General features: G+C 40.0%; 2 protein-coding genes across 15 annotated transcripts in view; both read right to left on the bottom strand.

Annotated features, from left to right (window-relative positions):
• The window catches only part of ap3d1 (adaptor related protein complex 3 subunit delta 1), a 37,476-nt gene extending 30,958 nt beyond the window's left edge, over positions 1-6,518 (bottom strand). For all 5 annotated transcript variants that reach the window (XM_034146979.1, XM_034146980.1, XM_034146982.1 and 2 more), the window contains exons 1-3: positions 6,203-6,518; positions 2,021-2,116; positions 1,106-1,186 (exon numbers count right to left, since the gene is read on the bottom strand). In XM_034146979.1, the coding sequence (XP_034002870.1) occupies positions 1,106-1,186; positions 2,021-2,116; positions 6,203-6,298 (273 nt within the window). In that variant the 5' untranslated portion in view covers positions 6,299-6,518. The remainder of the gene's footprint in view (positions 1-1,105; positions 1,187-2,020; positions 2,117-6,202) is intronic.
• A 615-nt stretch (positions 6,519-7,133) lies between these two features.
• Positions 7,134-19,318, bottom strand: hdgfl2 (HDGF like 2). 10 transcript variants are annotated; one of them, XM_034146968.1, is made up of 20 exons: positions 19,089-19,318; positions 18,560-18,636; positions 17,413-17,554; positions 17,097-17,129; positions 16,760-16,942; positions 13,567-13,683; positions 13,413-13,487; positions 13,204-13,314; positions 12,989-13,105; positions 12,780-12,890; positions 12,501-12,681; positions 12,254-12,365; positions 11,240-11,537; positions 11,015-11,148; positions 10,327-10,394; positions 10,098-10,168; positions 9,896-9,997; positions 9,217-9,373; positions 9,009-9,126; positions 7,134-8,277 (listed from the first exon to the last, which is right to left on the bottom strand). In XM_034146968.1, the coding sequence occupies exons 1-20, from the start codon at positions 19,158-19,160 to the stop codon at positions 8,160-8,162; spliced, it is 2,397 nt and encodes a 798-aa protein (XP_034002859.1). In that variant the 5' UTR covers positions 19,161-19,318; the 3' UTR covers positions 7,134-8,159. The 10 variants fall into 10 exon arrangements, with proteins under 10 accessions (XP_034002859.1, XP_034002861.1, XP_034002863.1 ...); XM_034146970.1 differs by having other exon boundaries at positions 12,780-12,887; XM_034146972.1 differs by having other exon boundaries at positions 13,204-13,311.
• Positions 19,319-19,743: the final 425 nt, after the last annotated feature.

Raw genomic sequence — 19,743 nt, 5'->3', positions numbered from 1 at the left:
GGCTTTTTTATGATTTGCTTTCATGCAACTTGGAATGAAATGAAAGACCAACATTACAATAACTCTGCATGGGAGATTCCACTGCTTCACTTCCCATTAGTTTGGCTCAACACTTCCTGCTCAAGATTAACTGTGCCTTTTAGAAAGTTAATTCCCTGTCACAGGTATCAGCAGTGCTTCAAAATCTTAAAAGCCTTTTTTTTTTATTTGCACTTCAATATTCTATTGCATGCGGTCTGAGCATCTGGATGGTTCAACAATCTAGATCTGCATGACATTGATGCAAGAGACATTCGGTAAAATAAATAGATGTAACCAGGTATTTAGAGAATTGAAATGACTGAAAAACTGACTTCTAAAAACTCGACCTGACAAGTCTTAGCAGTTGTTCTAACTTTGGATTTTAGGACATTTTAATACCATGAAGACCTGGTGAATTCAGTGCCTTTTAAGACTTTAGAGCAGGGCTATTCAATTGGCGGCCCCAGGGTGATATTTACTGGCCCTTTGAGTATAATGTTAAGAAAGTAATCTACTTTTCTTTTTGATTTATTTTCTGGCCAGAGTGCCTTTATTCCAGAGAGGGTGTTACATTGAGAGATAGAGGGGAAGACAATGCCTGAAAACTTCGGCGGGCTCGGGTTTCAAACCCACCTATGAGCTACTGTAGTGACAACTCCTGTCATTGATTGCATCTCTGTGTGAATGATTAGATCATTTCACCTAAATTAAATCAAATGAAATGATGTTGATGGTTAAATTAGCTTCACATGTAGGCCTACTGAGTTCTGAACTTGCCATTTAGAGCTATAAAAGGTCTTGGGGCTATGTTGTTTGATTGAATTAAACACAATAAATGCACTCCACTATGCTGTTGTAGTATTTACTGAATCTGAAGCTCTTAATATGATTGCTCATATTTCAAGCCATTGTTTTCCCGGCCCCTTGCTTTGGATCATTTTCATCAACCGGCCCCCATTCCAAACTAATTGAATAGCCCTGCTCTAGATGATCCACAGGAAAAGGGATCATGACCATTAATCCAGAAAGTGACGAGGATGAGAGTTCTGCATTTGCAAGACGTCTAAATGTATTCTAATCGTACCTTGTATGTGAACTTGGAGGAGCTCATGACTTCAACGATGTTGAAAGCGGCCCAGCTGACATCATAGCCGAGCATCTGAAGCTGTAACACGAAAAAGAGAAGAGACAGTGGGTGAATAAAAGTAAGATGTCCCTGTGGCTCACAGAGAGGCTCGATGCAACAAGCCATCTAAAACTAAACGTGGGCCTCGTTGGTTATAAATAGAAAGAGTGCTTTTACAGAAATTGTGCTCAATAAGTGCAGGCTGTGAGCCATTATGCTGTGTAGTGACCAATCTTCATCTCCAAAACAACATGTGTACATGCAGGTTTGTTTCCATTTAATACAAATGTATTAAGTGGTCTGTAGCAGGTCACTTCTATTTACCCCTGACGAGCCATGAGCCAAAACAGTGGGCTTTGATTCAACATGGTGCTATTTGAATAGAAAAGATCATATTCAAAGAACAAAGAGTCTGTGTGTGCGACTCGTCCCTTCTTCAGTTATTACGACGGAAGAGATTTTCCTATTGCGTGCATGCGTCAATACTGTCTGAAAATGTTTAATCATATTTGAAAGCATCAAATGTAATGCCTGGCTTAAACGAAATATTCCTTTTGACAGGATATATAAATAAGATTATATTTCTGACCTGCTTTGGGGGTCATGTTAGAAACCACATACGTAATTATTCTTATGAATCAGATCATATCGGATTTGTTTGTTTAACTTTTCTCTTTGTTTGTCTTGGGTGTTGATTATTGAACTGGTTTCCCTGATAGCATTGTAAGAATAAAGAGACTTTGGCTTAGACTTAGTGAGTTGTTCCCAATAGCAGAGACTTGTCATGTGTGTCACGAGAGACAGAAAAGTATAGTGTGTATCAAAATAGAAAGAGAGAATGAATGTGTGGACTCGGGTGCTGGGAGAACTTACGTAGGTGAGCTTGCACACGGCATTGGCTTTGACAGCGATGTTGTCCTGCTTGAGCTCCTGTTTGATTTCATCGATGCATGTGGAGATGTACTTGGCCTAAGGGCAGACAAAAGAGAGGACAAACAACAGACATCAGATCAGATTAGGAGGATTGATATCCGCAGTGGAAGGCTGCTTTCAGGCCCCAGAAACAAGCTGGAAGATTTCTGTTCAGTCTGTGGCTGTTATCCAACCCAGCAGAGGAGGAACTGAATGTAAAGCTGCAATAATAGGTCGATTTAAATATCAACTATACTATTGTTTCAGTAAATAAATGCAAAAGTAGTAGATCATATAGTTTTTATATTACACAGAATATCTTTGGGGTTTGGACTGACAAACAAGATATTCAAAGACATTACCTTGGACTTTGGAAAACTGGAATGGACATCGTTTACAACTTTCTGACGATTAATAGACCAAACTAATAGTCTACAAAAACAAACGGTATATTATTCGATAACGACAATTATTGTTAGTTAAAACCCTAGCAAAATAATTGTTCTGCAAGTAAAAAAGGTCCTGAGCTTTATCATACACTTTATATAAAATAATGCAGGCTTTAACCCTGAATGTGCCCCTTGCATCGGCCAAAATTCTTCGTGTAGGTCAAACTCAAATCACAAGTCATTGGTTTTGGATCAAAATGATACCAAGTATAATGTCATTAATTTCCTGGCGTGTGTCAGAGTATGCTCCCCAGCTGTGCCAGCCAGTTTCTGAATGTAAAATACAAAATGTTGAGGTCCTGTTCCAAGTCCCAGAGAAATATTGCATGTGGTTTTGGCTTTTACACCAATACATTTCCCGTCCGAGATCTTGACACACATGAAATGGTACCACTGCACTTGTCTATGAGCTTGAACACACTTAAACACTGTCTATGCATATGATTTATAAAAAATATGAAGACAAAGGTTTCATAGAATTCAAGTCAAACTATATTTAAAGACTTTTTGTTAATTGCCAATGAAATGTAAGACCAATTCTACACACAGCTATCCTGCTATCCAGGTCTGCAAATGTTTATGCTAGAGGTTTCTGATAAAAATAATTGCTGTTTCTAATTTTATATAAATTATACAATGAATGTCAGAAAGAACCATTCATAAAACCCTACTTCCAGTATTTTTTGCGTTTTTAGGAATGTTGAAAAACTGATTCAAAGACTTTTTACAAATTATATTTTTAGATTCATTTATTCAATGCCTTTTAACACTTTTTAAGGATCAGCAGGACCCTTGTAAACATGAGTAAAATATTAAAATGGTACCACTTTAAATTACACAGCTGCTGAACATTTCTTTATGCTGGTCTAAGGCTAAAAGGTGACTCTCTTCCATCCTCTGAAGCATTTTAACAAAAGAGCGTTTCCAGGAACTTCACGCCTGAATGAATGAGTGAAAAAATAGCTCTTACAATAAACTCCTGAAATAGAGAGAGCAGAATGTACATTTCATTCAACAGTGGAGGGCGAGCTAAGTGAGACCACAAGATAAGAGAAATCAGTCAACCATTGTTGAGAGGAGCAGACCAGCAAAACAAACACACACATATAGCTCTGTAGAGTGAGAGTGTGTGCTGGTCATGTGTGTGCAGTCATGAGACAGCACAGTGACAGGAGGAGGAGGAGGAGGAGGTGGAGAGGGAGAGGGGGAGAGGGGGGGAGGACTGAGCTCTGATGCTTTCCTGGAGAAACTGAGGCTACCAAGGAGTGATTCAACAGCAGATCACCAGACACACACGGTGCTGCATCACACTCGTTCTTAATGATTGTTTCAGGACCCATTCAATAACTGAAATTGTTGTCATAATGCCAACAAAGCCACTCTTCAGCCAACAATGCAGACTCAGCTAGAAATAAACAGGAAGGTCTGTACTTTAAAGAAAAACAAGAAGGCGCAGTGTCTGCTGAAGCCAAAACTTGATTCTACAATATTAGAAATATGCTAGAAATAAGTTCTTACTGGTAATCTATAACATAGGACATCCTGAAAACTTCTTTCAATAGGGCTGCTTTCAATTGGCGTGTGAGGGAGAATGAATGAAACGTACAAAAAACGCAGCACACACGTGAGAAACAAACTGTGGGCTGACCAGGAAAAAGTCACACACTGAGGCGTACACACACACACACACACACACTCACACAGTGTATTAATATTTCAGCAAACTGTCCACTGTTGACTTGGCAACCACCACCTTATCCAGGCAGCCCAGGTTGGGTTACAACTCGAGAACTTCTAGGCCCATACACTAAATCAAGAGATCAAGAATTGATAGCCTCGAACAACATAGCCGATCTAAGTGCGAGATTTCCAAAAATACATACAAAAATGAGTACTTGTGTGTTTGTAAATAGATGTTTTGATATATTTTTGCTATAGTTTACTTCAATTCATTAAAAATGTTTTTAATATTTTTATTCTGGAATGCAAGTTTTCACACGGTTATTAACTCATAACAAACGGTCCTTTAGAAGGTTAAGTATAACTTTACTTAAACACAAATATAGATCTTTAATCTCCAAGCAAAATGTTTACATAGCTGATATGATGTGGTGGTTTTGCTCCTGCTTTTAATTTGGTTTTCAAGCGGGTTGGCGAGCAGTACAACTCTGCCACGTTGAGAAAATCCCCTCAGGTTAGACACGCTACCTCTACTTTTCACATCTGACCTAAAGCTGGTAACAGGTGTGCACAGCAGCTTCGTCTGCAGCTTCGTGCAACAACAATCCAGGGATTCTGCATTTCACATCCAACCCCTCCAACAACCTGACATTTTTAACAGCAGTAACAATTTTAGACACAGTCAACACAGGGACTATAAAACAAAAAGAACAAGCTGATGTGAGAGATGGAAACGTGGCTGTCCCCAAACAGTAAAAGCCCTCTAATGGTCCATCCATCCCCCTCCACTCTCTCAGGTGTGTGCTGTGATGAGCCTGTCATATTCACAGAGCTGTGACAGGATGACATCAGCTTCAATCACTGTGGGGATGTATAAAACAAGCTGCTGGCTGCCTGACTCATTTCTCATGATTTACCCGTTTACAGAAGATGTGTTGTTTTTTTTATCAACAAACGCACAGTCACACCTGCATTTTAAAACTCATTTTAAACCAGACAGAGAAGTTAAGGCCTGTTTCACACTCGTGTGCCCATGTAATCGGAGCATCATTCATTCAACAGTGTCCTCAACTCACAAGAGACAAATATCACTGGATACTTCCTACAAAAATGAATCTCTACTTAGATCCTTCAATGCCTTTCTGCTGGAGTACGTAAAGTATTTCGCAAGAAATCCCTTTTGGTCTTAAAACAGAAAACTATATAACCTATATTTTCTATTTGGCTTTTAATTTGGGATAATTTTAGTGGTAACACTGTTCATGTTTTGTGGTTTTGTGAGGTAACCCTTTCAATGTTTCTTATTCTTCATCTTTACTCATTGTTATTGTTTTCAAGTGTCTTATCTTGCTCTGTAAAGCGCTTTGGGATGCATCTTGCATGCACCAGGTGCTACAGTATATACATTTATATTAACTTTACAGTTATTATTATTAAATACAAAAAGCGAATAATTGATAATGTCATGGTAAGAGGCCCATTGGTAAAACTGAAATTACATATCTCATTAGCTGTAATCTCTGGTATGATCTGCATGAAATAGAAGAGTAATATCCCGGTGAATTCTGATAATCTATCCTCCAACGTCTGTCAGTTAGCTACATTTGCTAGCTGTCAGTTAGCTAGGTTTGCTAGCTGTCAGTTACAACGTCTCATTGCTTAAAACCTAACATGTAACGTTACCATAAAGTTAACATCAACATTAATGAACGAAACACTTATTTATCAAACGTTTAAATATCATTCACCGCCTAAAAGCAATTGTTTTGAGTAACTGTTGGTGAAATGACTGAGCAGACGCTACCGTTAGCCGGCCAGCCTACCTAACGTTAATTCATCTAGCGTTAGCTATTAACGTTAGCCGGCTAGCCTACCTAACGTTAATTCACCTAGCTTTAGCCATTAACGTTAGCTAGCTGCTCAGCGATAACGGTAATGTCACTGTGTGCTGAATTAAACACATGAATGAATGTCAGGTTAAATATTGTTCCGGTGACACTGGGGGTTGTTTTACCTCTTCTTCCTTGTGATTCCTGATGCCACGTACTAAATCCTGAAGATTTTTATCGAACATCCGATCGATGCTCCCTTTGACAATCTTCAAAGCCATGTTTGCCTGTGACTTGTACCGCTTGTGTCCTGCGGGGCGTCTGCAGAGAGGAGTAAGTGGGTGCCGACCGACCCTCTGGACTGTCTCTCATCCACCCGGTTACCGAGTGTGTGCAGGGTCTGCTGTTGTTTACCAAGCCCGGGCAGATGAAGCTGAGGCCGGACGGGGCGTCCTGTGTTGTGCAGAGACGCTGGGAATGGATCAGTGTAGGAAATGGCAGACAAAATGGCGTCTTAAGTCAGCTGACTTTAGTATTATGCGAGACTCTCATAGCAATCAGCGGAATTAAAGGTCCAGCGCTCCCTTCAGAATAGAAATCTGTTTTGACAGATTTAGACATTCTAAATGTATGTCCTTGAATTCTTCATAATCTTGTCGACTTTTTTCTTCTTATTCCAATGAAATGTCAAAGTAAACATTCTAGGTCAAAGTCAGACATTTGAGATTTTCCCCAAAATAAATCGCACGAGAGGAATTCTCAGAAAATATAAAATATATTTTAGGAAAAAAATCAATATATTCTTTTAAATCGGTATTGTGCTTTTTTCCCCCCTTCAAAATGTTGTCTTTAATCTCAGAATTCTGAAATTAAAGTCGGATTTTTTTTTTAACTTTTGTTCACATCCCTAAATGGTTTTTTCTCATGTGCTCCTTATCCTCTTGCGTACATTAACAAGCCTACAGCATGTGCAGTACTTAATACCAGTGAACTTTATTACATACAAGGTTGACTATGTACTAAGTACCAATAACCTAGAATAACCAACTATATTGTGATGTTTTGTACAAACACAGCAAATTAAGGGTGTTTTACATCCAGAAATGAGAAACAAAACCATGCTGAGATTTTTATTCAAGTCTCAACTAAGTCATAGAAATGCTTTACCAATTTACATAGCACTAAAAACACCTGCTGTATGCATAAGACAGGGACATGTCAAAATAGGCTGCAGCTACATGAGATCTCAATAGCTTTTAAGGGCAGTTTTCAATCTGTACAGTTATTCCATTTATTATGCAAGTTACTGAAAGCAGACACTATAGGGAGACGAGAGTGCAAGGTGTTTAACTCCACAGCAGTTGTTATTTTAGACAAAACTGTAAATGCAAATATTTGCAAACAAGGCTATAAAAAAGTAGGTGGACCTCAGTTGAATAACATTTTTAAGTGACTCAATTATTGACTTTACATTTCAGACTGGATTAACTGGATCAAGACCAGATAATAATATTAATAAAAAAGCTTAACATAAAAGACTCACAGATAGTACTTTACCACTCTTACAATGTCATACACACAGAAAGGAGGCCTTTGTGATGTTGTGTAGGCTTTATCAAAATGAAGCCAACAGATGTAAAGGATGCACAAAATCTTCCAATAGAAAAAAAAATGAACGGCATGGCTCCATTTTCCCAAGAAAATTTATCGAAGTTTCATCTCATACAACCCCCGCCTAAATTCAGGTTAGAAGTGCTAAAAATTGAATCATTCAATATAAATACCATGTGACAGACCAAAGTAATGGTTCATGTGGTAGAAAGAACAGAATAGCAGGAGTACAGGGGGAAGACCGAGGACGGGCCGAGTGTTGTATAAAACCAAAAGTACATTTTCTGAAATAAAAAGGAGTCTGTGCAGGGCCACAAACTACCATACTAACAAGCTTTCCTTTTGTCGTCTTAAATAATGGACCAAATGGATTGAGCAACAGGGGCCTTCTCGTTTGATATCGTACAAAATGTCTATAAATCAACATTGACGTAACAGATACTGTAGGAAACGCAGGGGGCACTGTATGACGTCAAACAAAGGGGCCACCATCTTCAGCACTTGGTCCACTGCAGTGGGGTTTCAGGTCTTTCAGCTTTCTACAGCTGGCGGTTCCGTCTCTGCAGAGATGGACTTGTCTGCCTCTTCATACTTGTCTGCCTCTTCATACTTGTGAAGCTGTGGTTCAGCAGGGCTCTCTGGGCTCCGTCTGAACAGAAAGTACATCATCAGTCACAAATACTGCTGTGGTTCAAATATGATTAGTTACTAAAGAGCGGATGCTACCATTAGCTTTGCAATGGCTAGCAAATGGGTCCTGTTTCTCCAAAGTATTTCTTTTCTTTTTCCTTAACCTACGTATTATTATGAAGTAAATGTTGATTGCATAATGACACCATCTGCATTTAGATGTGTTTTCTAAAAGTCTCACTATTACGATGATATTCTGTCTGACACCGGGTACAACCTAACAGAAAATAATGGCCTGATTTACAGTAAAAAGCTGTGTAAAACAAAATGTAGTGTGTCCTATGGTTGTTGCCAACTCTTTTTCAATGAAAGTAGCTAGCATCAACTTAAGATGCGAGTCACCAGGTAAAGTCGTATACTCACATTTGCATATTGGTGTACCGTGGTGAGGTGCTGCTAGCAAGAACTAAAGACAGATTACTTTAAGCAGCATTCAAAAATAAATAATAATGTATTTTATTTTTATATTTCTTGCTCTTTCCCTGATTGTCTTGATAAGTAGCTACATTTGTTGATTGTTGTAGGCTGTCAGGAGAATAAATAAATCTATGCAGATGTGTTTGAAACAGAGATTCCTGTCTATTTTTTTTTTTTTGTAGATGAGCCAAGCTCTGCCTTCATAGCATGATATTTGCCCATTCCAATTACAAGAGCATTAGTTAATTAGTTGAGTTTACATGGGATGCATACCTGATTGGACTTGAAGCAGTATCGTCATTATTTTCCTCATTGGCTGGTGATTTTGGATTTTCCTTTACCTCCATATCATCCTTTTTCTCTTGTGAATCCCCATTCACTGAAGCAGAGTCTAAAAAATGCAAATTAACATAAAAATACAAAATAAATCTAAACCACATTAAACCCAGATGGAGGTAATATCCACGGTGTGATTTCTTACCTGTGTTTTGTGTCTCCTTCTCATTATTTTCTGGTTCCTTGTCCTCTGTTTGAGGTTTAGCTGCCTCCTCCGACTTTCCCATAAAGCGTAGTTTTAACTTGTTGTAGACCTCAGTGGCTTTTATCATGACTGCATTACTGGCCTTATACCGTCGGATCTATATTGTCCCAAACACACAGAAAAAAACATGAAAGAAATTGCAAATACAAATGATAATTTAAATAGGAAAAATACAGGACTGCCATGACAGCTCTGATTTTAGGATAACAAAACAAGGTAGGTCGATATAAAACGTATTCAGCATGGTGTAAATCAACATTTGAGTGAATTAAAGAATTAAGGCTAATAAATAAGACCTAATTAGTCAAGTAAAGTGACCACATTTTTACATTGTGTCATTAGAAATCACCTCAGGAGGCACAATCAAGTGTTGGATTAGTGCATTGTTCATTGATTATCAATATTCTGAAAAACCAATGGTAACCCCAAGAAGAAAAAAAATGTAATTTCTGGAAAATATTTGTAATTTCCTGACTAATGCGGTGTATGTTACCACAAAAAGTACACATGTTTAAAAGAGGACACTATGCCATGTATTTCATTTGCCGTTATTGTAACTGCAGGTTATCCTGTCTCAAGATATGTTTACAAACCTAAAGAATTATCATAGAAAACACACCTTTTTTAGTGTGGCAATAACTTCAGCGTTCTTATGGAGGATCTGGCTGGTGACGGGCACAGCAGCCAGTTCATCCAGCGCCTGTAGACACCGGTCTATGTCCTGAAAACACACAGTTATACACAATTTCATTTTTCATGCTGGCTTTAAAAACAAAGACATGAGCAAATGTTGCTTAATTTAAATCATACATGTCACTTACCGGGTTGTCCACTTTGAGTGCAAACTTTATGTCAGTGTGAAGTTTCTGTAGCTTTTCATCTGGTGATGGCTCTGCGTGTGAAGTTAGAGTCAATATTTTGTGCTGAATAACTACTTAAAATAATGAAACATACATGATTGCCCTCGATATGAATCTTTCAACCGTCTATGCAAACACCTTCAATGACAAGTACTCTTCAATAAACAGACTGACTGTATGAGGCACTTACCCTTTTTCTTTTCCACCTTCTTCTCTGGCGGCCTCTCTGGTTTGCGTCTTGGTTTTTCAGGCTTAGACCTGAGAGACAGAAGGGGGAACTCTGTGATCTGTGTACATTAAATGTTAATGAGGTTCTTCTAATGAGTTTTTGCATACTGTAGTCCACATGTGTCAAACTCAAGGCCCGGGGGCCAAATCAGGCCCTTGGTGGATTTAATTTCGGCCCGCAGGATAATTTTAAATTACTATTAGATCTGGCCAGCCGGTATATTGCACGCACACCTTCACTCAATCCTGAGGATTTCCTCAGCTCAGAGCCTGACCCCAAACATTGATGAACTTGCACCCAAGATGAGATGCCAAGTATCTGGCTTGAACTAGCATCACAGAGCAGCAACCTGAGTTTCAATGGATGTTTCCTTCTGCACTTCTTTTCTTGAGACAACAGGGCATGTTTGGTTTTTTCTTTGAGGGAAATAGTTTTTTTGAAGCTGTTGTTGGCCTATGGAAAAATGTGATCATAAGAAATGACTCTAAGCTTTGTTAGTTTCAGGTTTAATATGTGCAATAAGTTCATTTCAATAAGTTCTGCAATAAACATTGAACCAGTCCGGCCCTCGACTAGTACCTATTTTTGTACCCTCTGTGTATTTGAGTTTGACACCCCTGCTGTAGTCTGTTCCCCTTTGTGCACTCACCTCGCTCTGGTCTTCTCTTCTGACCGTCTGGCTTTTTTCTGTTTAAGCTCTTTCTCCTTCTTATCTTTTCTCTCCTTCTCTTTCTTTATTCTGGCCTTCTTCTGGTTGTCTTGCTTCTTGGATGACTTCTTCGACTTTTGATGTGAAAAAAACAAGAACACTTAAAAGTCGATTACAGCCCTATTCATCTAAATGAAGGCAACAATTTCATTTTAGCGTCTGTACCTCAGTAGGTGCCGGAGAATCAGAGTCTGAGGGAGCGGGGATGGGGGCTGGGGGGGGTTTCTTGGACTTCTTCAATGGATGCTCCTCTACGCCTGGATCTGAGCTGTTGTCGCTGTCACTTTCGCTCGCCTTTTTACCCTTATCTTTGTCTTTTTTCTTTTGCTCATCTTCCTCCTTCTCCCGCTCACGTAGCCTGCGGAGCTCCTCAGCCTCCTCTTTTTTCCGACGCTCCTCCAGCTCTCGCTTGCGCTCTTCGTCTCGTTTCTTCCATTCACTGATGCGGTCGGGGCCACTGTCACTGTGGGGGAAAACAGAGCAACGTTTATGCAATTTGGTACATTTGGTAGTAACTTAGTATGTAGGGACTTTGCCTGGGAAACAGACTCACACACTGCTTTAAAGCTGCTGTGCAGTGTATTGAAGCTGCCCACTGCCCCTTTTACTAGGATGGGTTAAATGCAAAGTTTAAATGCAAAGTCTAAATTTCACTTTGGGGTGCTTTGTTCATGATTTAAAGGTGGGGTAGGTCATTTTGGAGAAACCAGCTTGAGTGCGCTAGAATTAGAAAATACACAACCGGAACAAATCTGCCACTTCCTGCCCCTCCTCCAACACACACGAACGCGCACATGACCAATGAGGGCACGAGATAAGTTTGTGCACAGATGGAAGGCTGACAGGCAGGTAGGCCATCCAGTTATTTTAGCCGGGCCGGCTCAGATGATTGGTCGTGCTTTTTACAGCGCCACGGCTTCCACAGATGACATTTTTGTTATGTATTTATTGTCAAAGCAATTCATGTATTCATTGCTATCGGGATGTTAAGAGCATTCCATGAAATATAACAAAAAGTGTTTCTAAAATAAATTACATGCCCCACCTTTAAAGTTAACTTTATTTGATTCATTGTAATGCCCTCTTTATAACGAGCTTGTTTGTAAACATTACTGCTTGTAATATGTATAATATGTATGTACTGTATATAAATAATATGTAGGCATAAAGCAGTCTTACCTGTCGCTGTCGGATGAAGATGAAGGTGTTCGTTTTACCGGGGTGGGTTTGGGTTTGGGTTTGGGTTTGGGTTTCCGTGCACGAGGCTTTGGTGCAGGCTTCTCTGTGGGTGCTAAAAATAAAGCAAATTAAATAAATGTACGTAGGGCAAATTAACAAGCAAAAGGAAAGGGCCTGAAATCTAACTCCAGAAACATTTATTTCCAGAATTGGAAGCTGAAATGTATGAACAACAAAGAACCCACACCTTTCTTGCGTGCCTGTGGGGCTTTTTTAGGAGGAGGGTCTGAGTCTGAGTCAGACTTTGAGCCAGACTGAGACTCGGAGCCGGACACAGCCGGTCGAGGCTTCTCATCCTCCGACTCGCTGTCAGCTGCTTTCTTCTCTGGTTCTGATCCTGAGTCCGAGTCTGAGCCAGACATACCCTTCTTCAACATGACAGAAAAAATTGGAGTTAGACATAAATGAATAATACAAAAACTGCCATGCCATAAAAGATTTTTTGAATGTGATGCCGATGGTTCACCTTGTTCTTCGCTCTGCCTCCTGCTTTCGGTCCACCTCGTCCTCCACCACCTGCTTTCTTCTCTGGTTCTGATCCTGATCCTGAGTCCGAGTCTGAGCCAGACATACCCTTCTTCAACATGACAGAAACAATTGGAGTTTGAGATGAATGAAAAATACAAAAACTGCCATGCCATAAAAAATGTTTTGAATGTGATGCCGATGGTTCACCTTGTTCTTCGCTCTGCCTCCTGCTTTCGGTCCACTTCGTCCTCCACCACCTGCTTTCTTCTCTGGTTCTGATCCTGATCCTGATCCTGAGTCCGAGTCCGAGCCAGACATACCCTTCTTCAACATGACAGAAAAAATTGGAGTTAGACATAAATGAATAATACAAAAACTGCCATGCCATAAAATATCTTTTGAATGTGATGCCGATGGTTCACCTTGTTCTTCGCTCTGCCTCCTGCTTTCGGTCCACCTCGTCCTCCACCACCTGCTTTCTTCTGTGGTTCTGATCCTGATCCTGAGTCCGAGTCTGAGCCAGACATACCCTTCTTCAACATGACAGAAAAAATTGGAGTTGGAGATAAATGAATAATACAAATACTGCCATGCCATAAAAAAAATGTTTAATGTGATGCCGATGGTTCACCTTGTTCTTCGCTCTGCCTCCTGCTTTCGGTCCACCTCGTCCTCCACCACCTGCTTTCTTCTCTGGAGTAAAATCCTGTGGGAAAAAATACAAATGAGTAACATTCATTGGCTTTTTTTGATACCGTGGTGTGTGCATCTGTGTGTGTAAGTACCTGGTCACTATTCTTGCCGGACTCAGACTCTGAAGGTGTGGGTTCTGAGTCAGATCCACTCTCCTGTTTGTCTCGCTCACTGGACGAGCCACGAGCCTTTTTTGGAGGTGGAGGCCGCTAAAATAGAAACACACATATTTAAATAAAACAAGTTGAACTTTTCAGAATCAGAATACCTTTATTAGTCCCACAGAGGGGACATTTACATTGTTACAGCAGAAAAGAGCCAAAGACAGTTTAATGTTACCTAAGCATGCATCAAAAGTACTAAAGATAGAAAAAGAAATCATAATAAAAAGGTTACACATTTTACAAAAATACTCACCCTGTAACAGTTCTGAGGATTTAGCAGCCAGGTATATATTGCACCGTTTTTAACGGCATATATATATATATATTAGGGCTGCACGATATTGGAAAAAACTGACATTGCGATTTTTTTTCCCCCTGCGATATATATTGCGATATGAAAACATACAGGAATTGAAGAAAATACCTTTTTATTTATTTTTTTGCAAACCATCCTTTCTTGAACTTCAGTGCTATACAATTGGTATTTTTTTAACTATATTTAACCGGATGAAGGATTTTAGTCACGGACATCTGGATCTTAAGTTATCAGAGCAACAAGCTGAGCTAGCTCGGTTAGCAGCGCCGAACTGCCTTGGAGAAACACATGAAACTACTTTATTCAGCCGCGCAAGTTTTCCTTTTGTAGCAAGCAGCAAAAATAATTGTAACATGACGTGTTTGAGTTGATTTGCCTACTTAATATTGGAAGTCCTAAAAAAAAATATATATATATATATATATATATATATATATATATTGCACATAGTTGGTATTTAACAACAAGAGGTGTTATAGTCAGTGTTGTTGTGTGTGTGTCTTTATCAAGTATTTCACTGCAGCTTGTTTTTATACACAGTCAGTTTTGTTTTCAGCCAAACACGGTGATGGTGAAAGGCAACTCTAATCTCTAAAGGGCTGTCAACACTGGAACACATTTACAATTGAGCAAATTAGTTTCCATTTATTCATGGGTTGGGTTAAAGAAAACAAGAACGGAACCGAAGTGATTGTCATTTACCAAGATGCATTAATGCATATGTGTTTCTGTAGTGTAGTATCAAATCAAATCAAACTTTATTTGTATAGCCCAATATCACAAAATACGTTTGTCTCAGTGGGCTTTACAGATTAAAAACCAACAACATTGTATGGAGTTACAGCAAAATGAGTATATAGGCGCGCTTTCACACCGCAGTACTTTTCCCACAAAGGTTCATCAGAACTTAGTTCTCATGAACTAAGTACAGATCGCGTTCACACCTTTATATATATATATACAGTCTATGGTTCACACCGGAATAAGTCCCTGGAGGAGGATTAAGCCCCGGCCACACGAGGACGATAACGGTCGTATCTGCTACAGTTCACTATCAGATAGACGGTTAGGCCACACGAGGCCGACATGGAAACGCAGAAAACGATAACGATAACGGGTCCCAAGGTGGGTAGATCTGCAAACGAAGCGCTCTGGGGGGCCAAACGGCTCCGTGTTTACGCCTATACGATCATTTCCTGATAACGATGACGCAATAGCCCCGCCTCTCCCCACCTCTCCTGCTCAGAGATCAGCTGCTGGGCTCTCAGAAGAGGGGGAGGAAAAGAGAGGCTCCGTTTTTTATTATTATATAGAGTCGTTATTCATTTGTTTTAAAGCTCAATAAATAACAAAGAAGACCTTTGACCGGCACTTTTCTAATTTTGTCCGGAAGATTTAAACTTTAACGGACCGGCGAAAAAAAATCGAACTGAAACTCTGCTGCACGGTCCCCTCGTCCCTTGGAAGAGGCGGAGAGGTGGGTGTTTTTCATCTGCTGGTGGACTACGGGAGAGATTTACAGCAGCAGGAGCAAACGCTTGCCTCGGGGAGGGAGAAAAAGAGCCAGAGCGTCCACAGCGGAGAATAAACAGAAGGGCAACCATGGCAACCATGCGCGGGAAGTCTTCTTCGCTGCTTTTGTTGCAGGACTACAGCGCCACTTACAGGCCTGGCATATGTACTACAGCGTCTCCAGCGCTTTCGAGCGGTCTCGTGTGAACGGACACGTTTCTGGTGCCTGTTGCGTGTGGACGGAAGACTTTTTTGATAACGATTGCGGTCCGTTTGCTTTATCGTCCTCGTGTGGCCGGGGCTTTAGGCAAATTAAGCCGCTGACGTCACTTCTTCTGCTTTGGGTTTACTGGCAGGCCGCAAACAACTTCACGGCGTATACTGCCACCCGAAGTCCCCGGAGTTGGGGACTGGCTTCAGTAGAAGTAGGACTCCCAGCAGCTTCTACTGAAGCCTTCCGAGTAAATCTCCAGAACTCCGACACCTCCTCATCTCTACCGCTCCCGTGTTTTATTTTGTGTTGCCATAAGTTAGTCTCTCTGCGTTTGTGCGCTGGGCTAATGCTAATGCTAATAATGCTAATGCGAGGATAATAAAATCGTGGCTTCACAAAACTTTTTGGGAGTTTTACGGGACGTGGTTTGCTAACCGCCCAGCCAATCAGTAATAGGAACCTTTTTCTCCCACAAAAGTCCCTGCTCTCTAGCAGGGACGGAAAAGGGGGAAAAAAGATTCTCATGAACTCATTTTAGTTCCGGATTTTTTTGGTGAACGCAACATTTCGGAACTATATCGGAACTAAAGTGGGAAAAGTACTGTGGTGTGAAAGCGCATTATGAGTAGTCTATCTGTGTATTGTACTGTATCATGGACAAGGGTTGAAAATGAGTTTCATGCTCTGTATTGGAAATATGTTGAATTGCACGGTCCCTAACATTTAAAAATAACTTTGAATGTACGACCTGTCAAACTTGTACATGTATCATTATTGCTTTTGACAACAAAAAAAGGAAGTTAACAGTCATTAGCGGTATTTTGTTGATACCTCCTGTTTTTCTTAATTCATACCTTACACACAAACTCTCAAAACAGACCTAAGCATTGTAAATTGTGATGGTAACTTTGATGCTGCTGATTAAACTTGGTGGCATTGTACCCATAATTGTAAACAAGAATAACATTTTCCATTTAACTCAACAACAGATAGTCTGATCCAATCAGTAAATGGTTTATTAGCCAAATCCCTGAACAGGCCTTTACCGACAGTTCAATGTTATGTTTAACGGCCATTACCTTAGCAGGAGGTGGCTTTCTCTTCACAGCTGCTCCCTTTCCTTCATCTTCACTCCCAGAATCTGAGTCCACCACACTAGCTGATTCTGCTTTCTTAGGCGCTGGGGCTGCTTCTTCCTCGTCGCCATCTTCATCACTTCCTCGTCCGGCATCGTTGCCCTCACTGTCAGATGAGCTGGCCGGCTGCAAATGAAGATGATTAATTAAAAAATGTCAAGACTATTTTCTTTTTCTTTGACGGTTTCTGCCTTAGACAGAGACATAAAAAATGGGGACAGAAATGCAGCAAAGTCCCCTGGTAAGAATTGAACAACAAATGTTGCAGTACGCATCACACCTTAGACTGCTGGCCATCAGGACTCCCTAACTGCTGCGTTTTATTCCAGAGAAAAGACAAGGAATGTTTATTTGTAAAGCACTTTTAAACAACCAGACAATTGAAAGTGCTTTAAAAGTGAATATCTGCATGTTAGTTAGAAAATAATGGACAGAAAAATGTATTAATGTGCAAGAGCTGAGCAGGAATGAATATAAACACCTTCAGGTTTGACACTAATAAAGACTTCAAATTCTTCATTTACAGTTTCTTTACAAGTATGAGTTCAACGTAAATTGCTTCAGGATTTAGGATTTCTGAAATAATGGTATCTTACTGCTGGCGGTGCGCTGTAGGATGCATGTGGATTGTTCTGGATCTCCCATAAACCTTCATTGAACCCCTTCCTTTTGTTGGGCTTTCCATAGCGTTCGCTGTACTTTTCATAGGCAAAAAGGTCCTTTGCTGCAAGGAATGCTCTGTGAAGCAGTGAGATTGAAGTATTATTTAAGCTGTACAATTTTCGAAAAGGACATACAATTATTATTGAACAGGTTGGCATTATATAGGCTTTACACTGACTGACTTGAAACTTAAGAACACTTGACTGTGCCACCTAGTGATGGATTATTAAACTGCAGGTGCCATATTGTCAAACAGATGGTGTCTGATGCCATATCAGACATATAAACACATCTCTCAAAAACATATTGCTAACTCAGACTGACAAAAGTCTACAGTGAGTAAACCTTCAGAAAATAATAAAGCTTAAGAGAGGAGACTGACAAACAACTGTGTGAGATAAACGTAGAGAATTGTGTTGTGGTCTCACAGCATAGCTGTCAAAGAGCATATAATGCTAACAAACAGATATGCAGCATGACAAAAATGAAACTATACTTGAATAACTTAATATCAGACAGAATTGTAATACCCTGCTTACAGTAGATTACAGAAAAGCATTTGCTGTCATTTAAAAAGGCCCTATTATGCTTATTTGGGTTTTCCCTTTCCTTTAGTGTTTTATAGGTGTTTGTGCATGTTAATGGTCTGCAAAGGCTAAAATCACCAAGTTTAGCCAGAAGGAGTTAGGATTGTAGTCCTTTGTTTACTTCTGCAACATTGTGACATCACTACGTAACACACCTCTTGTATTGGCTAGTGCTCCACTACATTGTACATAATAGGCTAAGGGGCGGGACATCTCCAAGAGGTTAGCAATCACAACAGAGCCGGCCAGCTAACCAATCAGAGCAGACTGGGCTCTGGTTTCAGACAGAGGGTGAAAAGAGGTGCTTGCAGCACAGGCAGTATGAGAAAAATAAAGAGCTTTTTGAACATTAAAGCATGGAGACATGTCACAGTAGAGACATCAAATACAAATATGGAACCTGAAAATGAGCATTATAGGGCCCCTTCAGGTTAAAACAGGTAGGCCGGTTTCTTGATTCTCTAACTAAAGATAATTACAAAACTGTACTCACGTCTCATGTGTCCCAAAGAAGAAAATTGGGATTTTATTAGGAGGTGGTTTCACTGCCCCATCAGCCACGTCTTCAATCTGCAAACAAGCAAGTAAATACCAAGTGGCAAATAAAAACATTATAGAACTCATTCAAACATGGTGGCAGCATGTATTCATTTAGGTTGTGTCAGAAAAACATAACATTGCAGAGTGAAGCTAATTTAACTTTGTATGGATAAATATGTGGTGGTTTTATATTGAGTAAAGTGTTTTCTTATCTAGAATTATGAATCGTCATTTCCAAAATAACGTTAGCTTCGCAGCAGTGCATTCCCATGCAGATTAACGTTAGGCCACCAGTATCTCATGCAAATTGTGCTGCTAATGCACTGCATAGAGGCCTGAAACACAGCCTGTCAGCTCCACCACATATTAACTTGTGCATTTGTGGGATGGTTATACGTGTTAGACAGTGGATACACAGAGAGCCTTTGCATGCAGAGCAGCTCATCCCCTCCGCCCCTCCGGCTGTTGCTAGCGTTGCTTACCCTGGCTGGCCAGTGGGGGTACCCCTTCATTTTAGCGAAAACCAGGTCTCCGGGCTGGAAGCTGTGCGGCATTGTCCCACTCCTCGGTGCAGCCGGGATTTATAAAGTATTCGGCGGCGTAGCCTTTCTGTGTCTCTCTCGGTTTGCTGTTTTTTCAGGTCGACACGAAACCTGGAAACGATGGGGTTAGCTAGCTAAGCTAACAGTATACTAACGATACCGCGAGAAGAAGCGGCTCAGGGAAGATGGCAGTAACGTACCAAGCACTTCCGGTGAGATAATGTTCTCTGCCTTCAAAATAAAGGACCTTCTACTCAATGTAAAAACATTGTAATTAAATTGATCCAACAAATATTAACCCCAATCTTCATTTATCATACATTTCCAGCGTTAACATCATTATTAATATTATTACACTAATCCAATCCCCCAGTTTAACTTAAGTATTTCTGATTTATAATAAACTGCTTTTACTCTTTTGCACGTTATGAGTTAACAATTATTAACATTACCTGTATTTATAGTTAAATACTTTTTACAGTGTTTCTATAACTAATATTTATTGCACTTTTTATACCATGTCTTGTATCTTGTTCTGTAGATTACCTGTCTTTGTGTCTTCTCTTTATTGTTCATTATTTTGTTTTTCTGAACA

The sequence above is a fragment of the Trematomus bernacchii genome, unplaced genomic scaffold (assembly GCF_902827165.1).
Source record: "Trematomus bernacchii unplaced genomic scaffold, fTreBer1.1, whole genome shotgun sequence".
NCBI lineage: Eukaryota > Metazoa > Chordata > Actinopteri > Perciformes > Nototheniidae > Trematomus > Trematomus bernacchii.
The sequence above is the reverse complement of the archived record's forward strand: the minus strand, read 5'-3'. Positions and strand labels throughout refer to the sequence as shown.